Source organism: Lithobates pipiens, unplaced genomic scaffold, assembly GCF_037356315.1.
Source record: "Lithobates pipiens isolate NorthernLeopardFrog02 unplaced genomic scaffold, aLitPip1_a1.2 Scaffold_16, whole genome shotgun sequence".
NCBI lineage: Eukaryota > Metazoa > Chordata > Amphibia > Anura > Ranidae > Lithobates > Lithobates pipiens.
The window spans coordinates 547,721,877-547,742,427 of record NW_027507748.1 but is presented as its reverse complement, the minus strand read 5'-3'; the positions used below and the strand labels follow the sequence as shown (position 1 = coordinate 547,742,427).

The 20,551-nt window shown below is 46.7% G+C and overlaps 1 protein-coding gene across 3 annotated transcripts in view; it reads right to left on the bottom strand.

The window, feature by feature from the left end:
- ANKRD52 (ankyrin repeat domain 52) overlaps positions 1-20,551 on the bottom strand; it is a 232,663-nt gene that overhangs the window by 74,133 nt on the left and 137,979 nt on the right. For all 3 annotated transcript variants that reach the window (XM_077483380.1, XM_077483382.1, XM_077483383.1), the window contains exon 14: positions 18,874-19,014. In XM_077483380.1, coding sequence (XP_077339506.1) covers positions 18,874-19,014 — 141 coding nt within the window. The remainder of the gene's footprint in view (positions 1-18,873; positions 19,015-20,551) is intronic.

Genomic DNA, 20,551 nt, shown 5'->3' with positions numbered 1-20,551 from the left:
CCTCCTGAAAGTCAGTCAATTTAGTCAAAACACGTCGCACAAACGCGTCCTGGCCTTCGTTTGGGGCATAGATATTCGCTAGCGTCAACCGCACATCTCCCACTAGACCTTTAAGAAAGACATAACGCCCTTCCGGGTCTATCCTGGAATCCGTAAGAGTCCAGGGTACTTTACAGGAGATGAGGATGGAGGCTCCCCGGGATTTCGTTTTATTAGTGGAGTGGTATGTCAAAGGGAAGAATCTGTTCTTGAGAACTGGCAACCTATCCTCTTTAAAGTGAGTTTCCTGGATATAGGCGATATCAACTTTTGCTCTTTTTAAGTCGTGCATCAACATACGGCGTTTCTCTGGAGTGTTAAGACCTTTCGCATTCAAGGAGTATAGTGTTAGGCAGTCCATCCTCAACCAGAGAGAAAAAAAAAAAGGGGGGGGGGGGGGGGGAAGGGGTTGGAAGGGAAGGTTTGAACAACGGGGGATAAGGGAAGGTTAGAAACTAAAGACAAGCAAGATGCTTGTTTGGCAAGCCTCTACCAGAAAAGGCAGAGAGCGTGCCGGCCTAAGTGGGGAAGCGACCTGGAACAGCCAAGGAGGGGAGCCCCCGCCTCCCCCCGACCTCCCGGAGCCCCTGGAGATGTATGGGCATGGGCCGCCAGCATCCGCAGGCCCCCCCCATCCCATCCCCCCGACCCCAAAACGGGGGGAGGGGGAGGGCAAACGGCAGGAGCCGCCCACCCCGCCCCAGAAACAGCCAACCACGCCCCCCCATCCCGGGGGTCACACAGCCTAGACCAACCGGGTCTAAGTCATCAGAAACACGGAGGACCACGGCAAATTTCCCATCACCAGCCCTCCAGTTAAAAATCCCCCACTCCAGCAACCGAGAAGCTCCCCAGTATCCGGTACATTCAGGGTTATAAACATGCGGAATCAGAACCCAACAGAAATCTATAAAAAAAAAAAAAAAAAAAAAAAACACACACACAACAGAGGCAAAACAGAGGAAAACAATATAACATTAGGCATGTATCAGTAACAATCAGTTAACCAGGGGAACACCCCAGCCAAAACATCCCTGTCCCCCACCAGCCGGGGAGGGGGGCAGCCACCCCACCCGGAAGGAGGAGGGGGGACCAAAAATGGCCCCCCCACCACCCCAGGAGGGCCGCCCCCCCCAAGGCCAGAGAGGGGGAACCCGCACCCCCGGCACCCCGCATGAGCAGACACAAAGTCGGAGTAACCCCCTTAGTACATCAGCAGGTCCAGTATCCGGAGTGTCACCTCAGTCGGACGTAACCCGGCAGACCCCCCAGGGCGCCGGAGGTCGGGAGGGGGTAACATCCCACGGTCAGGGGGGGGGGCCCACGGGGCAATCCACAGTACAGGGGGAGAGGGACCCCCCGCCCAGGGGCTCAGGTCCTCCAGGGAGGCGGGGCGGACGGGGCAGGGTCGATCCACGGCACCCCGCCCTCCCGCGATGGGCAGCTACCCGTAGATAGTTGTATCACCCTGCCATCGAAGAAAAAGTGTTGAGGAAAATCTGGAGCCAGCCCCCCCCCCCCCAGCAATCATACATAGACAGGACTCCAATGTATCCATGCCGGTGTAAATGAAACCATCAGTGGGAAGAAGTAGACTGGGCCCAAGGGGGACCGAGCACTATCATGGCAAGGCTAACACCCGTGGCGAGAGTCCGCTCCGCAACCTAGAGGGAGAATCCCTCACAACTCACGTGTCCCCTCCGGAGTAGCCGCCCGTGACCTCCGGCGCTGCCTCTGAAATCTCGGCTGGATGCCTCCCCGCGTAGGGTGCGAGCCTGAATGTCCCCCCAATGGCGGCAGGAACGTCAGCCAGTTCTGCACTCTGATGGGCTCAATGTCCAGAAAGGTGAATAAAGCCGGCAGGTCCCGCGGCGCCCGGAGATGAAACGACCTTTGATCCCTCCGGAATATAACCGACAGCGGATATCCCCAGCGGTAGGTAGCACCTCTCCGGCGGGCCGCTTCTAGCACCGGGCGGAGCACGGCTCTCCTCTGTAGAGTGGCTCTAGATACATCAGGAAGAACCTTGACCGTTGCGCCGTCAAAATCCGTCTCCCCCGCCTCCCATGCTCTGCGAATAATCAATTCCTTATGCGAGTAGTGGTGGAGGCGGCAAATGACATCTCTCGGTCTGCTGGGATCCTGTGACTTCGGACCTAGCGCACGATGAATCCGATCGAATTCCAGGGTCTGGGGTAGGGGGTCCCCCGGGAGCGCGCGGAAGATAGCAGAGGCCGCGAGGTCCTCCGGTCCGGTCGCTTCTGGAAGACCACGCAGACGGAGGTTGTTCCGCCTGCTCCTGTCCTCCATCTCTTCCTGGTGCAGCTGAAGCATCGTCGCGGCGTCAATATGGGCATCTTGCAGGCGTTCTAGTGCGCTGACTCTGGTCTCCAGGTCTGCTGCAGTGGCCTCCCCCGCCGCCAGCCTAACAGTCACTGAGCCCAGTTCCCCTCGCACCTCCTGCATGTCCTTGCGGTGCTGTGTCTCAAGGCGGCCAATGAGGGACTCTATATCAGTCTTTGTGGGGAGAGCCCTGAGAATCGCCCACATCTCGGCCATACCCTCGGGCTCCAGGGAGCCCGCCCGCGGGGCTCCTGATCCCGATTGCAAAGCAGGGGGGATATCAGACAGGGAATCCGACTCCACGGAGGCCGTTGGTGATGCCGGCTGGCTCCGCTGATCAGCCCTGCCCACTGCACGTGGGTCCGCCATTGTAGATGCAGCGGGGGGGGGGGGGGGGGGGGGGGGTCTGGGAGCGCTGTAGAAAGTGTTCAATGGAGCCTCCGGAGTCCCGCAGTCTCACCTGTCCGATCTTCCCCCCCGTTCTCCGTTTCTTAGCTGGCATGCCTCGAGCAAATTCAATAGTTCAGAGCATAGTAGGCTCCGGTGTTCAGGAGAAGGACGGGAGCTCGAAGCAAAAGCGTCCTCACTCAGCCATGTCCAGGCCACGCCCCGGGATGTTTTTTTTTATACAGTACTGTAATCTTACAGATTACAGTATACTGTAAGAGTTTTGCGTTTTTACTTTTTTTTAGCGCCGATCTACTCTCCCGTGCGTCGTAACGTCGCAGGGAATGGAGCTCAGCGGCACTCTGGCACTGTGTGAATCAAGCGGAGGACAGCTCGCACACACAGCGCGGAGGACATCGCAGGATCCAGGGGACAAGGTAAGTAAGTCTCCCTGTATCCAGCAATACGATCCCGAGTCTGGCTCGGGGTTACCGCTCGTGGTACTGAAATTCCACCCCGAGCCAGACTCGGGAATACCGCCAGGCAGGTTAAAACCTTGCGCAAAAGGCAAAAAAAACCCCCCCAAAAAAACCTGAAAAAATCCCTGGGATCGATGGTCCCGGCAGAGTGTCTAGGTCTTCCTTCACTAGGCAGAAAAAAACTGAGCTGCAGGAAGCATGCCGAGGGGTTATTTCCAGAGGCACAGCCCCCCTGGGCGGAACTATACAGTTCTGTTGTGTTTCACATGTTTTACATGTTCTGCCTAGTCCCCTCCTGAAGGTGGCGTAATAACCCTATGGTCAAGATTACTGGAGCTGTGTCCATCAATGAACGAAAGAAAAATTCAATTTTCTCTATTGTTGTTACTTGAAGGTTATAGCTTTACTTCTTCACGAATTAGACATACCCCAGGCAGAACACAAACTGCTGCCTTCAAAACCTATTAGCCAAAGCTGCCATCTGCTGAGGCAGCTACGTTCACCTTAAAAACAAGCTGAGTAACGTGTGGACTGGCTATCAAGCAGCTGCTTTGTAAACCTGAACAAAAGCAGAATTATGCACACACCCAGGACGTGCTAGGCATTCTGGTGGAATGTGCAGTAATTGGGAACCAAGCCAGTGGCTCGAAAAAGCATAGGTCTGGGTCACCATTCCACAAATCCAACAGGAAATAGAAGACAAGGCAGCAGGACCCCATCCAGGACTCTCTGGAATGAAGAACAGAGATTCAGACTTCTGAATAAAGCTGTGGCATACAGAGGAACTAAAAGCTTTCACCACATCAGGGAAATTGAGAGTTGCTGCTTTTGGCTGAGAGGGATGTGGACAAAAAGAAGGCAAGGGCAATATATCATTATTGAGATGAAAGGCCAACAACTATGTTGGCAAAAAGACAGCATGAAGAACCACATTGTCCAATACTATGCCAGAAGGGTTGGCTACAGTAAAGGTCCACAAGCCCAGACTCAAAGGACTGAAGCGATAGATACGAAAAAAGGACCACCTTGCACTAAAGCCGAAAGGAGGTATACTGGAGCCAAAAGGATGCCGAAAAAGAGCGCCCATGCCAGAGACCCAGCACTTAACTGTACTAAGGGCTAGTCGATGTTCCATGCTCCTTTGAAGGAAGGCCAGATTGTGGGCAAGTGAAAACTTTTGGGGAGGAACCCCAAGAGACTTGCAATAATCAAAGTAGGCCCTCCAGTTAATAAAATAGTAAATTATAAATTATATATAAAATATAAATTGGAGGTGGTGGTGTCCAAGCCCTAAGCATTAAAATAACAGCTAGCCCTTCAGCACTCTGGCTCTCAGTCAAGGCATTAAAGCCAATGGCTAAAGCAGGGTGGAAGATCGGAACTAGAGATAGAAGATCCGAGCTAATGATAGAAGATCCAGGCAGATTTGAAGACGCCAAGTTGCATCTGCGACCAGCTGAACCTGATCAGTGAGCCAAGACCTACATGGAAAATCTAAATAGAAAGGAATCTACGTGGAAGCAGCTGAAGACAGCACTTAGGGAATACGGATGGCAACTCAGATTTCTGTTTCTTCTTGTTTTTTTGACTGATCAATACGCAGCGCGTGTTTACATGGTTGTTTAAACAGGCACATTGAAAAACAATGGGCTGCATTTAGGTCATTAAGGAAAAAAAAAGAAAAAAAAAAAGAAAGCTTGTGTGCCTGAAAACTGAGCATTTTCAGACAGCGGTGTGCAAGAGGACCAATACATTGAAAAAAGATGGGAAAAGATGGGCTTGAGCAGAGAGTGAATGGGCAAGGATATAAACAATCATAATCATTGCAAGGATTGTTTCAGATTCAAGAATGACCTGTGATGCCTAGGCATTAAAACGTTTGCTAGAGAACACAAGTGCTTCAGACCATAAATGATGCGACACACAAATATTCTCCACTCTCCTGGACTGCCCCTCTAAACAGTGTAATGCTTAATATAGCGTAATAGAGATAAATGTTACCTGGACTGTTCTGTCTGGGTTGAAGCCTTAGAAACCGTATTGGAAACCCTACAAAACCAAAAAATAGGATTTACCCATAAAAATCCTTTTTTGGAGTACATCATAGGACACAAGGCCTTAAGTATTTACTTAGTGGGTTATAGCCACCTTCAGGTGTTGACACTGGCACACCCAATACAGGAAGTTGACTCCCCTATATATCCCCTCCTCCAAGGAGTACCTCAGTTTTTGTAGCCAAGCAATATAAGCAATATACTTAAATCCCATAAAAAGAGGGGCGGGACCTTTGTGTCCTATGATGTATTCCAAGAAAAGGATTTTTACAGGCAAGCCGTTTTAAAAATCCTATTTTCTTTATCGTACATCATAAGACACAGAGCCTTTACTTGGTGGGACGTCCCATAACAATGCTACTTGAGGGGAGGGAGACAACCCGTAGGGCACCCCCAGACCTTGAGGACTTATACTGCTGCATGCAGCACACTGCGCCCGAAGGTGATATTCTCATTCCTTCTTACATCCACTTGGTCTGCGGACCACACATTCTCAAAATATTACCAAGTTGCGGCCTTGCAGATCTAAGCAAATGAGGTCTGGTGACGCACTGCCCAAGAAGCACTAACCACTCTGGTAGAGTGTGCCTTAACTTGAATAGGGGGAATCTTGCCCCTTAAATCATAAGTTTGAATTATAACTTGCCAAATCCACTTAGCAACAGTGGATTTCGACGCTGCCTGTCTTTTTTTTAGGACCTTCTGGTAGAATAAATAAGACATCAGTCTTACGAATCTGAGCAGTTTTCTTTAAATAGATTTTCACTGCTCTCACTACATCAAGACAATGTAGTGATTTTTCTTCCCTGGAACATGGTTTTGGGAAAAAACTATGGCAGGAAAATATCTTCATTCAGATGAAAGCCTGAAACCACTTTGGCAAAAAACCTGGACGAGGGCGCAACACCACTCTGTCCTCATGAATAATCAAATATCGCTCTTCACAAGAAATTCTGAAACCCTCCTTGCTGAGGATATAGCAACCAAAAATATCAGCTTCCTAAGGACTAAGGGAACATGCTGTAATGGTTCAAATGACAGTTTTTGTAACACAGACAAAACTAAATTCAAGTCCCAAGGGGTTAAAGGTGATTTAACTGGTGGATTAATCCAAATCACCCCATGCATAAAACCCCAGATTAAAGAATGTGTAGCAAGCGGTCTTTGAAATAAAACCGATAAGGCTGAGACTTGGCCTTTAATAGTACTTAGGGCCAACATTATCTCTACGCCCAATTGTAGAAAGGCAAGGATTCTGCCTATAATATATATGAGGGTGCCAACCCTTGGATTCAGGAAACGTAAGCTTTCCAAACTCTAATATACAGCTCGGGAACTGATTTCCTTGCATTAAAGTTGAGAAAGGCGTGGAAAGCCCACGCTTCTTCAGAATGTGTGTTTCAATAGCCAAGCCGTTAAATTTAGCGTTTGTAAAGTAGGATGGAATATTGGCCCCTGCGATAGCAGGTCTGGCCTTCGTGGGAGAGGCCAAGGACTCTCCACTGCCATCTTTACGATCTCTGCGTACCATGACCTTCTGGGCCATGCTGGTGCTACCAGAATTACCGGCTTTCTTTCCAGCTTAATCATGCAAAGAAGTCGAGTAAGCAACTGAATCGGGACAAAAGCGTAAATCAGTGAAAACTGATCCCACAGGGTTACCAGCGCATCTGTTCGGTATGCAAGTGGATCCCTTGTTCTGGACACAAAGTTTACTAACTTCATGTTGAATCTGGACGCTAGAAAATCTATGTCCCGGAGTCCACCATCTTTGGCAAACAGCCCGAAACACTTTGGGGTGAAGAGACCATTCCCCTGGGAATAACTGCTGGCGACATAGATAGTCCGCCTTCCAGTTTTCTACTCCCGGAATGAAAAGAGTCGATAGGGATGGGACGGGACATTCCTTTCTGCCCAAGTTAGGATATGGTTCACCTCTCTCTGAGCTGAGAGACTCTTGGTGCCCCCTTGGTGATTGATATAGGCCACAGTCGTGGCATTGTCTGATTGAATCCGGACTGGACAATTCTTTAACCTGGAGGTCCAGGTTTTCAGCACCAGATACACTGCCCGAATCTCTAGGATATTGATGGACATGGCTCTTTCGCATTTTGACCACTGTCTCTGGACAGTCGTCTCCTCTAGTACCACACCCCAGCCTGAGAGGTTGGTATCTGTCTTTACTACTTTCCAGATTATTGGTCTGAAGGATTTCCCCTTCAGCAAATTCTGGCTTCATAACCAACTGAGGCTTTGAGACACTCTTGGGGACAGCCGCATTGGCAAGTCTTGAATGGAACTGGGCATAGGAAACTGCTTCAAATGAAGCTACCATCTTTCCTAACAACCTCATGCAAAGGCGAATTGAAGGATTTGCTTTTGACCGGACCATCCCTACCAGCTCTTGTATGGAGCCGATCTTTGCTGGAGGCAAGAACACCATTTTCTGGGCTGTAGCTATGATCAGGCCCAAGTAATCCAGCCTTCTTACTGGTTTTAAGGAAGACTTCTCTAGATTGAGGATCTGAGACTTTCCAGGGTAACTGGTTGTAATGCATACGCTTTGTCTTAAGCGAATCACTGACTAGTCTATTAACAATATTGTCTAGGTATGCCAACACTTATGCCCTGTGCCCTCAACCTGGCTAGAGGTGAGGCCAGTATTTTTGTGAATACCCATGGTGCTGTGGCTAGCCCAAAGGGTAAGGCCAGGAACTGAAAGTGCCGTTGTTCCACTTCGAATTGCAGAAACCTTTGGTGATTGGGAAATACATTAACATGCAGATATGTGCCCTGATGTCCATGGACGCAAGTTCTTCGCCTTGTAGGATGGAGACCACTGACCTGATCGGCTCCATTCGAAATGAGCGAATTTTCAGGAACAGATTTAGATTTTTTAGATCCAGAATGGGCCTGACCTCTCCATTCAGTTTTGGTACCATAAACAGGTTTGAATAGAAACCTAAACCTTGTTCTTCTGTGGGAATCTGTACAATTACCCCTTGAGTCAATAATCGGTCTAATGCTTGAAACAAGGATTGTCTTTTCCCTGGATCTTGGGAACGTTTGATATCAGAAAATGAGATGGTGGAAACTCCCAAAACTCTAGCTTGTATCCTAGAGTCACTGTGGAAAGAGCCCATCTGTCCTGCGTTTACCTCTGATAGACTTCTGCAAAATGCAGAAGTCTTCCCCCCACCTTCTTCATGAAGAGGTCTTGGTATTCTGCTTTGTAGACTTGAGGCTACAGGTCTTCTTTGAGCCTGGGCCTGATCCTTCGATTTTCTTCTGGAATCTGACGGTGGAAGCCGTCCCCACTGCCTAGACACAGCTGTTTTATCAGCTGTGTAACCCACTAAGTAAATACTTAAGGCCCTGTGTCCTATGATGTACGATAAAGAAAGTGACATGCTATAGAGTTCCAAGATGAAACACACACACACAGTGTCAGTAAACACCAATCATAAAATACAACCTCCAGAGTGAACAGGAAAAAGCTTTTCAGCAATGAGGAAAAGATCCACATATTGCCGAGCCATCACAGAGAAATTATACACTCAAAATTAGATTTTACATCATATTCAGATTCAAAGAGTAACCAAACAAAAAAAAAAACATACTGTAGCTTACCAATCATTGGATATGGTGGTTGCATTAGTTCTTTTTTTTAAAGCTTTTATTCCTTTAATTTTCATTTGGTGACTGGCCAATAACACATGTCCTGTACTGTATTAGGGTGGCTACATTCACTCCACTGTATCTATGGAGAAGCAACGTAGCCACCCTTGGACAACAGCGATGTCAATCAGTGGACAGAGTAGTGTTAGTCACTTAGGTAAAGTCCATCTAAATCTCACAGTCAATATAACCTAAAGCCAAATTCCAAATAACCTCTATTAACCACTTGTAGACCCGGCCTTTTCTGGAACTTTTTGTTTAAAAGTTTAAATCAGTATTTGTTTTACTTGGAACCCTCAAACATTATATATTGTTTTTTTTAGCAGAGACCCTAGAGAATAAAATGGTGATCATCGCAATATTTTATGTCACACAGTATTTGTGCAGCGGTCTTCCAAATGCAACTTTTCCGGGAAAAACATACTTAAATTAATTTAAACAGTGGCATGGCCGAATGAGGTGAGCGGACGCGTGAGGTCCTTTAAAGCTCTCCTATAGGACCCTGTGCTGCTCCGCTTGTGACTGTATGGTGCCTGGGGGTGTATTCCATGCACGCCTGTGTCCGCCAGCCCCGGGACACCCTAGGAACCCTCTCACGAGAAGCCGCTGAGCTTGTGGGGCCGTGGAGCTGCTAGAACGCAGAGAGGGAGAGGAGGAGGAGCGGAGAGAGTGGGGACATGGTGGGGCTGGCATCCAGTTGCTGTGGCAACTCTCCCGGCTCAACCTTGCAAGAAGGGGGGAGTGGAGAGTGTTTCCAGGAGCCAGAGTGTGCGGCGGGAGGAGGAGAGACACTGGAACGGCGTTAAGAGCCGGAGCGGCTCTCTGCGGGCTGGACGCAGAGGTGGGATACCCCTGTGGAGGTGAGAGGACGGCTAATGTGAGCTGGGCTTGGGGGCCTGCCGGAGAGAGAGGAACACTTAATAGAAGGTCAGTACCTGGAAGGGGACAAGCGGCAGAGGACTCTGAACAGGACATTATTAATGCAAAAAGGGGCTATGCAAATTATGCAGGCAAAAAAAGTGATCTTTTGCATCTGTGTCCCTCTGTGTAAACTTTAAAATACCTGCTGCAGGAGGAAGGAGAACATGTTCAACCTTGGCTATTCTGCTTCTTTATATTACCCATCGGGCATTTTTAATCAGCTGGAGAGACCTTAGCAAAATCAATTATGACAAGAGGGAAAAAAGGAGATGAGTCACAGCCTTAGGAGAACTTAGCCTCTCGAAATACCCATTCAGTCAAGGAAAAGGGGGCCCAGGCAGCGGCAGCAGCTAAATTAGAGAAGTATGCACACCTGTGCAATCACCAGTTAAACAAGTAACAAGTGAAATCCTAGCCTGGTAGTACTGGAGATAGGAGTCAAGGCTCAATGCTGGGATTGCCACTGACATCCTCGTCAGCAAAAGTTGGTATAAATAAAGTAAAAAATAAAATAAATAAAAAAATCGCTAGAGGGGGCTACCCCAGGTATTGAGACAGTACCTGTGTCCGATTCACATTTATTGAATGAGGGGGAGCCATCACTCAAGGATGTACTAGCGGCTGTCAACGTTTGTAAAAGTTCACTGGGCAGCCTAGGTGATCAATTAAAGGATATCAAGGAGGAATTAACCTCAATGAATCAAGAGTTACAAAAAACAGTGGAGAGGATTACATTATTGTACCCAGCCCGTTTACGTGTAACGGCCCTGGGGACCACTGATTTTTTGACACTGTTGGAGCAGTCACAAAATGGTTGGAAGAGAATAATAAGGACATATAGGGGTATACTGGGTCGCCAATATGTAATACTCAGACACATTCTATAATATTGTGGGTTTTTTTTTTTTTTTGAGCCGGAGGGGAGAACAAGGATAGTTGTGTAGATGAGAGGATGGTGGGAAATGGGTAAATGTTTTTTTTTTTTTTTTGGCAACAAAATACGTAGGGGAGTGGAGGGGAGACGTATATAAGTATAAGCACCAAGGGAAGAGTGGATATTTTACCTGGGGAGATGGATTGGATGGGGGAGGGGGGAATGGTCATGTGAAGAGGTCACATAATATGCTCCACGGGTTAGCCTATGCAGGCATGGGGGGGGGGGGGGATGGTAAAAGGGTAGACACCGGGGGAGGGGTAGGGAGCAGGGGAAAAGAAAAAAATGTATTAAGTAAGGGAAGTCAAATATTACGTTTGGGCACAATAAGCACTTGTTTAGAGATCAAGAAGTATGTCAGTATAAATAGAGAAGGTAAAGTTTGGGTTAAACCAGTGTTGGGTAAAAAAAAAAACCTGCAAGAACGCCTCAATATAGAAAAGTGAGAAAAACAGAGTATGCCAAGTAATTCAACTTTATACGGGGAGTACCCTAAAAGCATTTGCAGATTTAAGACGAGAATATGAGATACCAAATAAGGTGTTTTATAGCCATTTACAGATAAGACACGCTCTGAGTAAACAGTTTAATAACAGCTTCTTGCAACAGTGCAAGATCCCCCTCCTCCAGAGAATAATTAAAGCGGAGTCTAATAAGGGATTGATATCAATGGCGTATTGGCAACTAATGGGGGGGGGGGGGTGAAGAATTAGTTATTTAAAAAAAAAAAAAATTAGATGGGAAGAGGATGTGGGAGAAATAACAGGCGAACAATGGGGAAGGATTGTAGAGTTGGGACAATTCGTATCGGTCTCTCCCTCACAAAAAGTATCTCACCTCTTCCTTCTTTACAGAGTGTATTACACGCCTAAGATGATGTGCACGTTTGGCAGCCGTGTGGACAACAAATGTCCCAGATGTACCAGGACGGTAGATCTTATACACATGTTTTGGAGATGCCAAAAGGGGCACTGATACTGGACTGAGACTGAGGTCGTAAAAATAATTAACATAACAATTAGGGTGAATATTAATTTGGAACCCAGAACATGTGTATTGGGCCTCGTCAGAAAAGGGGCTGGTCCAGCATGCATATTGACAGTGGTAATAAGAGGCCTGTACCAGGCAAGAAAATTAGTTGCACAAAAGTGGCAATCACCGACCCCTCCAAACCCGGAAGGCTGGGAGAAAGCTATGAACAAGGTAGTATGGTCAGAAAAAGCAATTTTAACCAAACGAGGAAATTATGGCAAGTTCACTAAAATGTGGAGCCTGTGGTTGCAAAAGATGAATGCCCATAATTGAAGGAAAATCCCCAAAATAGTACCTAAATAGCAAGGGTAAAAATAGTAAATATAGAGTTTCATGAAAATTAATATGTGGGGGGGGGGGGGGGGGGGGGGGTGAAAGTAAAATGTGTAAAAAATGTTGCTCACTTTCTCGGTTGATGACAAATTTAAGATTTTATTACAAATTGTTTTGTATAATGGATTTTGGAAAAAAAAAAAAGATTAAAAAAAAAACAAACAAAAAACACAATATTTACCCCATTTTTTTTTTTTGGTATAATGTAAAAGATGATGCAGAGTAAAAAGATACCCAACATGTCATGCTTTAAAATTGCAAATGCTCGTGGAATGGCGATAAACTACGATACTTAAAAATCTCAATAAGCTTAACTTTAGTTTTTTATTTTTTTTACAGGTTACCCGTTTACAGTTACAGAGGTCTTATGCTAGAATTATTGCTCTTGCTCCAACGTTCCTGGCAATACTTCAGTTAAGTGGTTTGAACATAGTTTACATATGCTTGTGCTTATGCTCTGTACGCAACCACGGAGAGATGGGGCACTTTCCTTTTCTTATTTTTATTTTGACACGGTCAATAATAATAAATAATTATTACTTTTATTCCTATTACAAAGAAACAAACATCCATTGTAATAGAAAGGAGGATGACAGGTCCTCTTTATTGAGAGATCTAGGGTCAAAAAAGACCCCAAATCTCTAATTTACCTTTAAATGCTGCCATAACCCTGGGATTTGATGTCAGGCAAATGGCGTATTTTTCCTATGGGACGGCTGTCAAGTGGTTAAGCAGTTACAGCAATAATTTTTTTTCCTTTTGCAAAAAAGATTTTACAAAGATAAATTAAAACAGAGCATTGTAGGCACCCCACATGTGTAAATGGTGGTTTAACTGCCACCTTTGCTGGACAGGTTGGTCTGAAAAAATAGCAGTTTTTTTACTCACCGTAAAATCCTTTTCTCTGTAGTTCACCGACTGACAGCTCCTTTCTTAGGCCATCGAGTTGTTACGCCACCTTCAGGAAAGGACTAGGCAGAACATGTTAAAATGTTATAATAAAACTAGAACTTTCTAGTTCTGCCCAAGGGGTGGTCCCTTAGGCAACAACCTCTCAGTCTGCTGCTGCAGCCTCAGTACGTCAACAAGCAGTATAATGCAAACAAAAATAGGAGGGGAGGGTGCTGTTTCAGTCGGTGAACTACAGAGAAAGGGATTTTACGGCGTCCCCAAGCAGTGCCAAAACAAGGGGTGAGAAGACAGCATAAAAACTTCACCCACAATGGCACGTGGGAACCAGTATAAAAACTTTACAAAAATAACTGTGTGTGGGAATAACCAAAACTTTTTTACCCACAAAAAAAATAAAAAAACAGAGTGCTCTTCAATCTGGGAGTCACTACCTCCAAACCGCCTCAGAACTTGCGGTAACAAATGCAATAGTGCATTTTTTAAAAATGCAAGAGTGCATTTACTTAAAAGGTACTGTTTTTTTTTTTTGGTAAAAACAAAAAAGGAAAAAAAGGCAAGTTTTTTACACGGCCATCTGCAAAACTCAGCCTTTGCACCAACATCAACCTTGTAGAAATTTGTAAAGGTGTGAACAGATGACCAAGTTGGTGCTTCACACACTTGAGCGACAGACGCTTGATGACAGAAAGCCCAAGATGTTACAATTGCCCTGGTGGAGTGGGCTGTGACCGGAAAGGGGGGCACCTGCCCCTTCATGGCGTAGACCTGTACTACAATCTGTCTGATCCACCTGGAAATGGTGGCCGACGAGACCACCATGCCTTTTTTCGGACCAGCCACCGAAAAGAAAGTCTGACTTCCGAAAGGGAGCCGTAGCAGGCAAATGCACCCTCAGAGCCCGAACCACGTCCAGGGAATGAAGGGCCACCTCTTTGGGATGTGTCGGTTTAGGACACAGAGATGGTAACACAATGTCTTCATTGATGTGAAACGCCGAAACTACCGTCGGCAAAAAAGATGGTTGCGGAAGCAACACCTTATCCTTGTGGATAACCAGATAAGGCGACTTGCAAGACAAGGCCGCCAGTTCCGAAACCCTCCTGGCCAAAGTAATGGCCACTAGAAAGACCACTTTCTGAGGAAATAACAGAGGGATCTCTCTGATATTTTCAAATGGCGGTTTCTGATGCGCCGATAACACCAGGTTCAGATCCCACGGGGGGTAACAGTGGACCCCTGGAGGGACTACATGTCGGGCCCCTTGAACAAAGGTGCTCACCAGAGTGAGATGCCAGGGGGTCGCTGAAAAAAAATAAAATAAAAAAAAAATAAAATAAAAAAAAGACAGCCAAGGCTGAAATTTGTCCCTTAAATGGTGCTTAAATGCCAATTTCTGGTCTACTCCTTGCTGTAGAAACAGCAGGATCCCGGATATAGAAAAGGAGGGCCTTCCAAGGTACGAGGATATATCTTCCTAGAAGATTTCCGTGCTCTCAGCATAGCTGGAATCACAGAGTCCAAAAAGACCCCGGTTCCTCAACACCTGGCTATCAATAGTCATGCCGTTAAAACCAGCGATGGTAAAACAGGATGGAGAATCGGACCTCGAGACAGCAGGTCCTCACGTAACGGCAGTCGCCATGGGGCGTCCGCCACAAGGCGCACTAGGTCTACGTACCAGGGACGCTGGGGTCAATCAGTACTACTGTAATCCCCTCGGCCTCAGGAGCAAAGGCATAGATCAGCTGGTACTGATCCCACGGAAACACCAGCGCGTCTGAAGCATCTGCCCAAGGATCTCTTGTCCTGGACACGAATCTCGGCACCTTCTGAGACGGGAGGCCAGAAGATCCAAGTCTGGTGTGCCCCATCGCAGACACAGTAGCCTGAACACCTCCGGATGCAACGCCCATTTACTGGGTCCAGCATCTGGCGACTTAAGTAGTTTGCCTGCCAGTTCTCCACTCCTGGGATGTAAATGGCCGATCGGGCTGGTACATGTCGCTCTGCCCACTGAAGGATGTGAGCGACCTCCCGTGCGGCGACAGAGTTTCTTGTTCCTCCTTGGTGATCGAAACATATGCCACCGCTGTGGCGTTGTCTGACTGGATCCTGATTGGACTCCCTCAAAGTCTTTTCGACCATGTGGAGAGGCATAGCCTGATGGCTCACATCTCGAGCACATTCATCAGTAACTTTGATTCCTCCTCCGACCAGAGGCCCTGGGTCGACTGAACTTCCATTACTCCACCCCAGCCAGTTAGGCTGGCATCCGTTGTGATCACTGTCCAATGTAGAGGTAGGAACAACTTCCCGGACCAAAGGACCGGGGACCTCAGCCACTAGAGCAGGAGTCCTGACTAACTAGCTCACCTGAATCTGCCGATCTAGGGATAACGGAGATTTGTCCCATTTCATCAAGATTTCCTTTTGCAAGACTCTGGTGTGAAACTGGGCATACGGTACTGCCTCGAAGGAGGCCACCATGAACCCCGGGACTTGCATGCAGAAGCGTAGCGATGACGACCTGCGGTTCATCAGCAGTTTTACCGCGGCTCTGAGAGTCTGCAGTTTGTCTGAGGGGAGAAAAAAACAATTGCGTCCATGGAGTCCAGCAGTAAGAACAGGTACTCCAATCGCTGAGTTGGTACAATCACCGACTTTAACAGCCACCAGAATTCCTGCAGGATCGGCATGGCGATTGCCATATCCTCCTTTAATTTTTAGGTGGAAGAAGCTCTCAGGAGGAGATCGTCTAGGTAACCTATGATGGCGATCCCGCGTTGCCGAAGCAACGCTAAAACAGGAGCCAATACCTTGGTAAAGATTGGGGGGGCTGATGCCAAGCCAAAAGGGGAGAGCCACAAACTGGTAGTGGGATTCCCCAACTGCAAATCGCAGAAATTTCTGATGCCGAAAGGCATATGGGTTTGTGCAAGTACGTATCCTGGATGTCCATTTTTTACCACCTTTGCGTGCACCGTCTCCATCTTGGCAACAAACTAATTAAGGACCGTAGACAAAGCATCCAGAGGCACTGCACTGTCTGCAGGCGAACCGGTTGCAATTGCATGGATTTCGGGGGAAGAAACACCAGTTTCTGAAGCCATGCTGACCCTACCCTGTCTGCCACTTGTTGGGGACTTAGAACAGTGATGGTCCTACCCTCATAACTGCTGCTGGCTGAGGGGCTCCTCCTGCAGGACTCACCACCCTGACCGAGTTCTGCGTCAGCTCTCAGATGCACAAGAGATCAAACCGTGCTGTGCTCTTCTGAATAGCGCTGAAGCTGAAAAACGTGTTCAGGCTTCAACAAAATGGCCGCCGAGCATCCAGTATAAAGCAAATAATCACAGGGAAAATGACCACCGGACTACAGAAAAATGGAGAGAGCATGCTGCTCCCTGGTCACACCAAAAATGGCCGCCAAGCATTGTATGCAATGAAGAACAGTGAAAAAACAGGCAGAGAAATGGCGGTAAAACAGTGCTACAGCAGACACAGCCTCCAGACACCTCAGGGGATAGACCTACACACATCCAGGGCACAGCTACCAAGCGCAGTCCCCCCCAGGTGAGAGTCCCCCCGGAGAGCCCATGTTATGGCACACACACCGCTCAGCAGCCCATGCAGCATCCCCCACAGGGAGGGGGGGGGGGGGGGGAAGGGAAGATAGGGACAGGGAGAGAAGAGAGGGAGGTGAGGGACCCCCGAATCGACCTCCCAGGGAATGAGCAGCTGCTCAGCCCCACTGAGGCAGGGAGAGCTGTACTTACCAGTCCTGAAAAGCTGGGACACATTCCATCACAGACCCACTCTCCGTTCAGTACGGGGTGGCTGCTGGGCTGGCACACTGACACAGAAATCAGTAGCCCGGACAAGTGTGACCTGGGGCATTACGCCCACCGGCCACCCCTGGAGCTGGGGGCATGTCGTGGCCGACAGGGGAGAGACAAGGATAAGGGTATCCAGCCTGTCACCCAGCTGGCTGTTGATAGTAGATCACAGGATCTTTAATCTTGCGCAAAAAGCAAAACTTCTGCAGAAAAATCCACGGACCGATGGACCCGCAGGGTTCCTAGGTCCTTCTTCACTAGGCAGAAAAAAACTGAGGCTGCAGTAGCAGGCTGAGGGGTTGTTACCTAAGGGACCGCACCTTGGGCTGAACTAGAAAGTTCTAGTTTTATTATAACATTTTAACACGTTCTGCCTAGTCCTCTCCTGAAGGTGGCGTAACAACCCGATGGTCTAAGAAAGGAGCCGTGTCAGTCGGTGAACGTAAGAGAAATAGACTTACTGGCCAGATCACAAAGTAATAAACGGTTAACAGGTGACTCAGAAAAAACACTGCTAGTGTCATTAAACCAAAATCATAAAAAAATAAATAAAAAATAAATAAAAATAAAAACCTCCTCAGTCAATTCTGTAGTACATGCAGTTCATACTCAGTCACTACTGGACTGGTTTTCTGTATTCTGCAAAAAACCTGACTGATCCTGCTGTTCTGTCTCCTGCTCACACTGCAGTTGGGGATTTTGCAGAGCAGTGTTGGCAGCTAGTGCACATGCTCAGTTTTTAGTGTATTTCTACACTGTCTATTTCCTCCCTATCTGAGCAGCCCATGTGGCTTGAGCAGTCTCTCAATTCCAGTCCTCAAGGCGCACCAACAGGTTATGTTTTCAAGATTTCCCTCAGATGAAATGGCTGTGGTAATTACTAAAGGCCGTGAAACTGATCAAATCACCTATGCAAAATAATGACTGTCAGCTGACGTCACTCAGCCGGTTCAGACTCTGGAGAAATCTATGCAATGGTTTTGCACAAAGCAGCCCTGATCTTTCTATTCTGGGGTCCCCCACCGGCACTCCATGTTGCTCCCCCCCCAGAGTGCCACCATGGAAAGCCATTTCCATGGGGGCACCCAGCCGTCCTGTCTGCATTTATTGACACAGAGGATGGCTTGGCCCCACCTCCTACTCGGTACAGCTTTTTATTGCCAGCAGCTCCCTCTGCTATTAAGTGGCCGAGGCAGGAGACAGATGCAGCATCATAACTATGCTGAAATCACCTAGAGGAGTATGCAGCTTTGTTTTGTTTTTTCCCAAACCCCATACTTCTTTTAATACTAGTGACAGACTATCATATGTCATCTTTTGATTTTGGCCATAGCTACACTTGACGCCTTCTGTAAAATGTGATGTTCCAGAATGTGCTAAACAGGAAAACGCACACATACAAAAATCTTATCCTCCTTGGGAAATCCAAAAACTAGGCTCTGACTGCTAGGCTGGAGGGGATATAGCCAAACGCACACTTTGTTTCAGCACAATGCCCACCTTCTGGAGGCTGGGTTTACTCAGAGGTCTAATAAATGCCACTGACTTAGTGAATGTTCAATCTTACCCTAGCAAAGAACTTCCTAGTCGGCTCACCAAAAGCTGTACAAATATGTGACAGATCAAATGTTATTAACAGCTGTGTAGTGTGAGGATCCATCTGAATCAATACAAATAGGCTGCTTAGACATGCCCTCCTACTATGTTGTTGCTAAGAATTCTTAAACAGAAGATGAATAGTGGCTGGACTTTTCATAGATGTGTAGAGACTGTGACACTTTTTCAAAAAGACCGGCTGTGCAGCAATCATGCAAAATTGTTGTGCCAAGCAATATACAAAAGTAAAGGTCCCGGCAGTCTGAGACACACACTTTCACCATTCCGGTCAACAAGCTATTAAACATGTATTAAAAACAGGTACTCACCTCCTGTAGGTATCTGAAGCAGCAGCATAGTGTAGGGGAGTGCAGCCTTTATAGTCTGCCACATTAATACTAGCGCCAGCATTCACCAGAGTCATTGTGCACTGGTAGCTGCCATTAGCAGCAGCATAGTGCAGCGGAGTCCTAAAATATAAAAGGTACATAACGTGTTAATAAAAGGTCTTCCTTGCATGAGAACAGTTTAAGCAGAAATAATATCCCGCTGTATATAAAAAAAAAAAAAAAAAAAAAAAAAAATGTAGGTAGGCTTCTGCAATAAAATGCTTTATATTGCCTGCTCGCTGTCTCCTCCTGCACTGTAAACTAAGCTGCACATGCACATCTCAGCTTATAGTGCCGGACTCCAAATGGAAAGATGACAAAATTGACTTCCTTTTTTTCCCCACAAATAGAGCTTTCTTTTGGTGGTATTTGATCACCCCTGCGGTTTTAATTTTTTGCACTATAAAACAAAAAATAAATAAAAATAAAAATGATTGTTTACATTTTGCTATGATAAATATACCCCCCCCCCCCCCCAAAAATAAAAAATGTGTGTATATATATATATATATATATATATATATATATATATATATATATATATATATATATATATATATATATATATATATATATATATATATATATATAATTATTCCCCTCAGTTTAGGACGATACGCATTCTACATTTTTTCCCAAAAATATCGCAATAAGCATTTATTGATTGTAAACGCTATAACTCTTGTGCAAACCAAAGTAGGGGATAGTTTTATGGCATTTTTATACATTTTTTTTTTTTGTTTTACTAGTAATGGCGGCGATCATCGATTTTTATCGTGACTTCAACATTATGGACGGACATATTGGACATTTTTGGGACCATTGTCATTTTACAGCAATCATTGCTATACAAATGCACAGATTCCTGTGTAAATGTCACTGGCATTGAATGGGTTAACCACAAGGGGGCAGTGTAAAGGTTAAGTATGCCCTGGGGAGTGGTTCTAACTGTGGGGGGGGGGGGGATTTGGCAACACGTGACACGTCATTGATCTCTGCTCTTGATCACAGGGAGCAGCGATCAGTGACACTGTCACTAGGTAGAACGGGGAGATGCTTGTTTACACATTAGCATCTCCCCGTTCTTCCTCTCTGTAAGGCGATTGCAGGTATCCCCACGGACATAGAATCCACTGGACCAGTGACCCGACTCACAGGGGTCCTGACTGGCGGCACGCACGCGATGGCAAATTTAAAGGGAAGTACAGGTACGCCCATTTGCCCAGCCATACCATTCTGCCGATGTACATTGGCGTGCGCCAGTCGGGAACTGGTTAAACACAAATTGAACAGGTATATAAAAAGTGACCCTAAAAAATAGCAACATACTGTAATTCCAACCCATTCTGGTTCTAAAGTGGGAGAATAATTGGTGTAGACAACGTTGGCACTAGAAAGTCAGAAAAGTGGATTGAAAGAATTGGAAAATATTTCTCAATGCTCTTTTCATCTCCGTCAACAAAGAGGAGTATCTGACACTCCAGTGCTGCCTTATAGGGTGCAGTGTGAAGAAACAAAAACAAAAGCAGTCAAAATTCCTTCACCTTAAATTAACCACTTCAATAATGGGCACTTTCCCGTCTTCCTGCCCAGACCAATTTTCAGCTTTAAGCGCTGT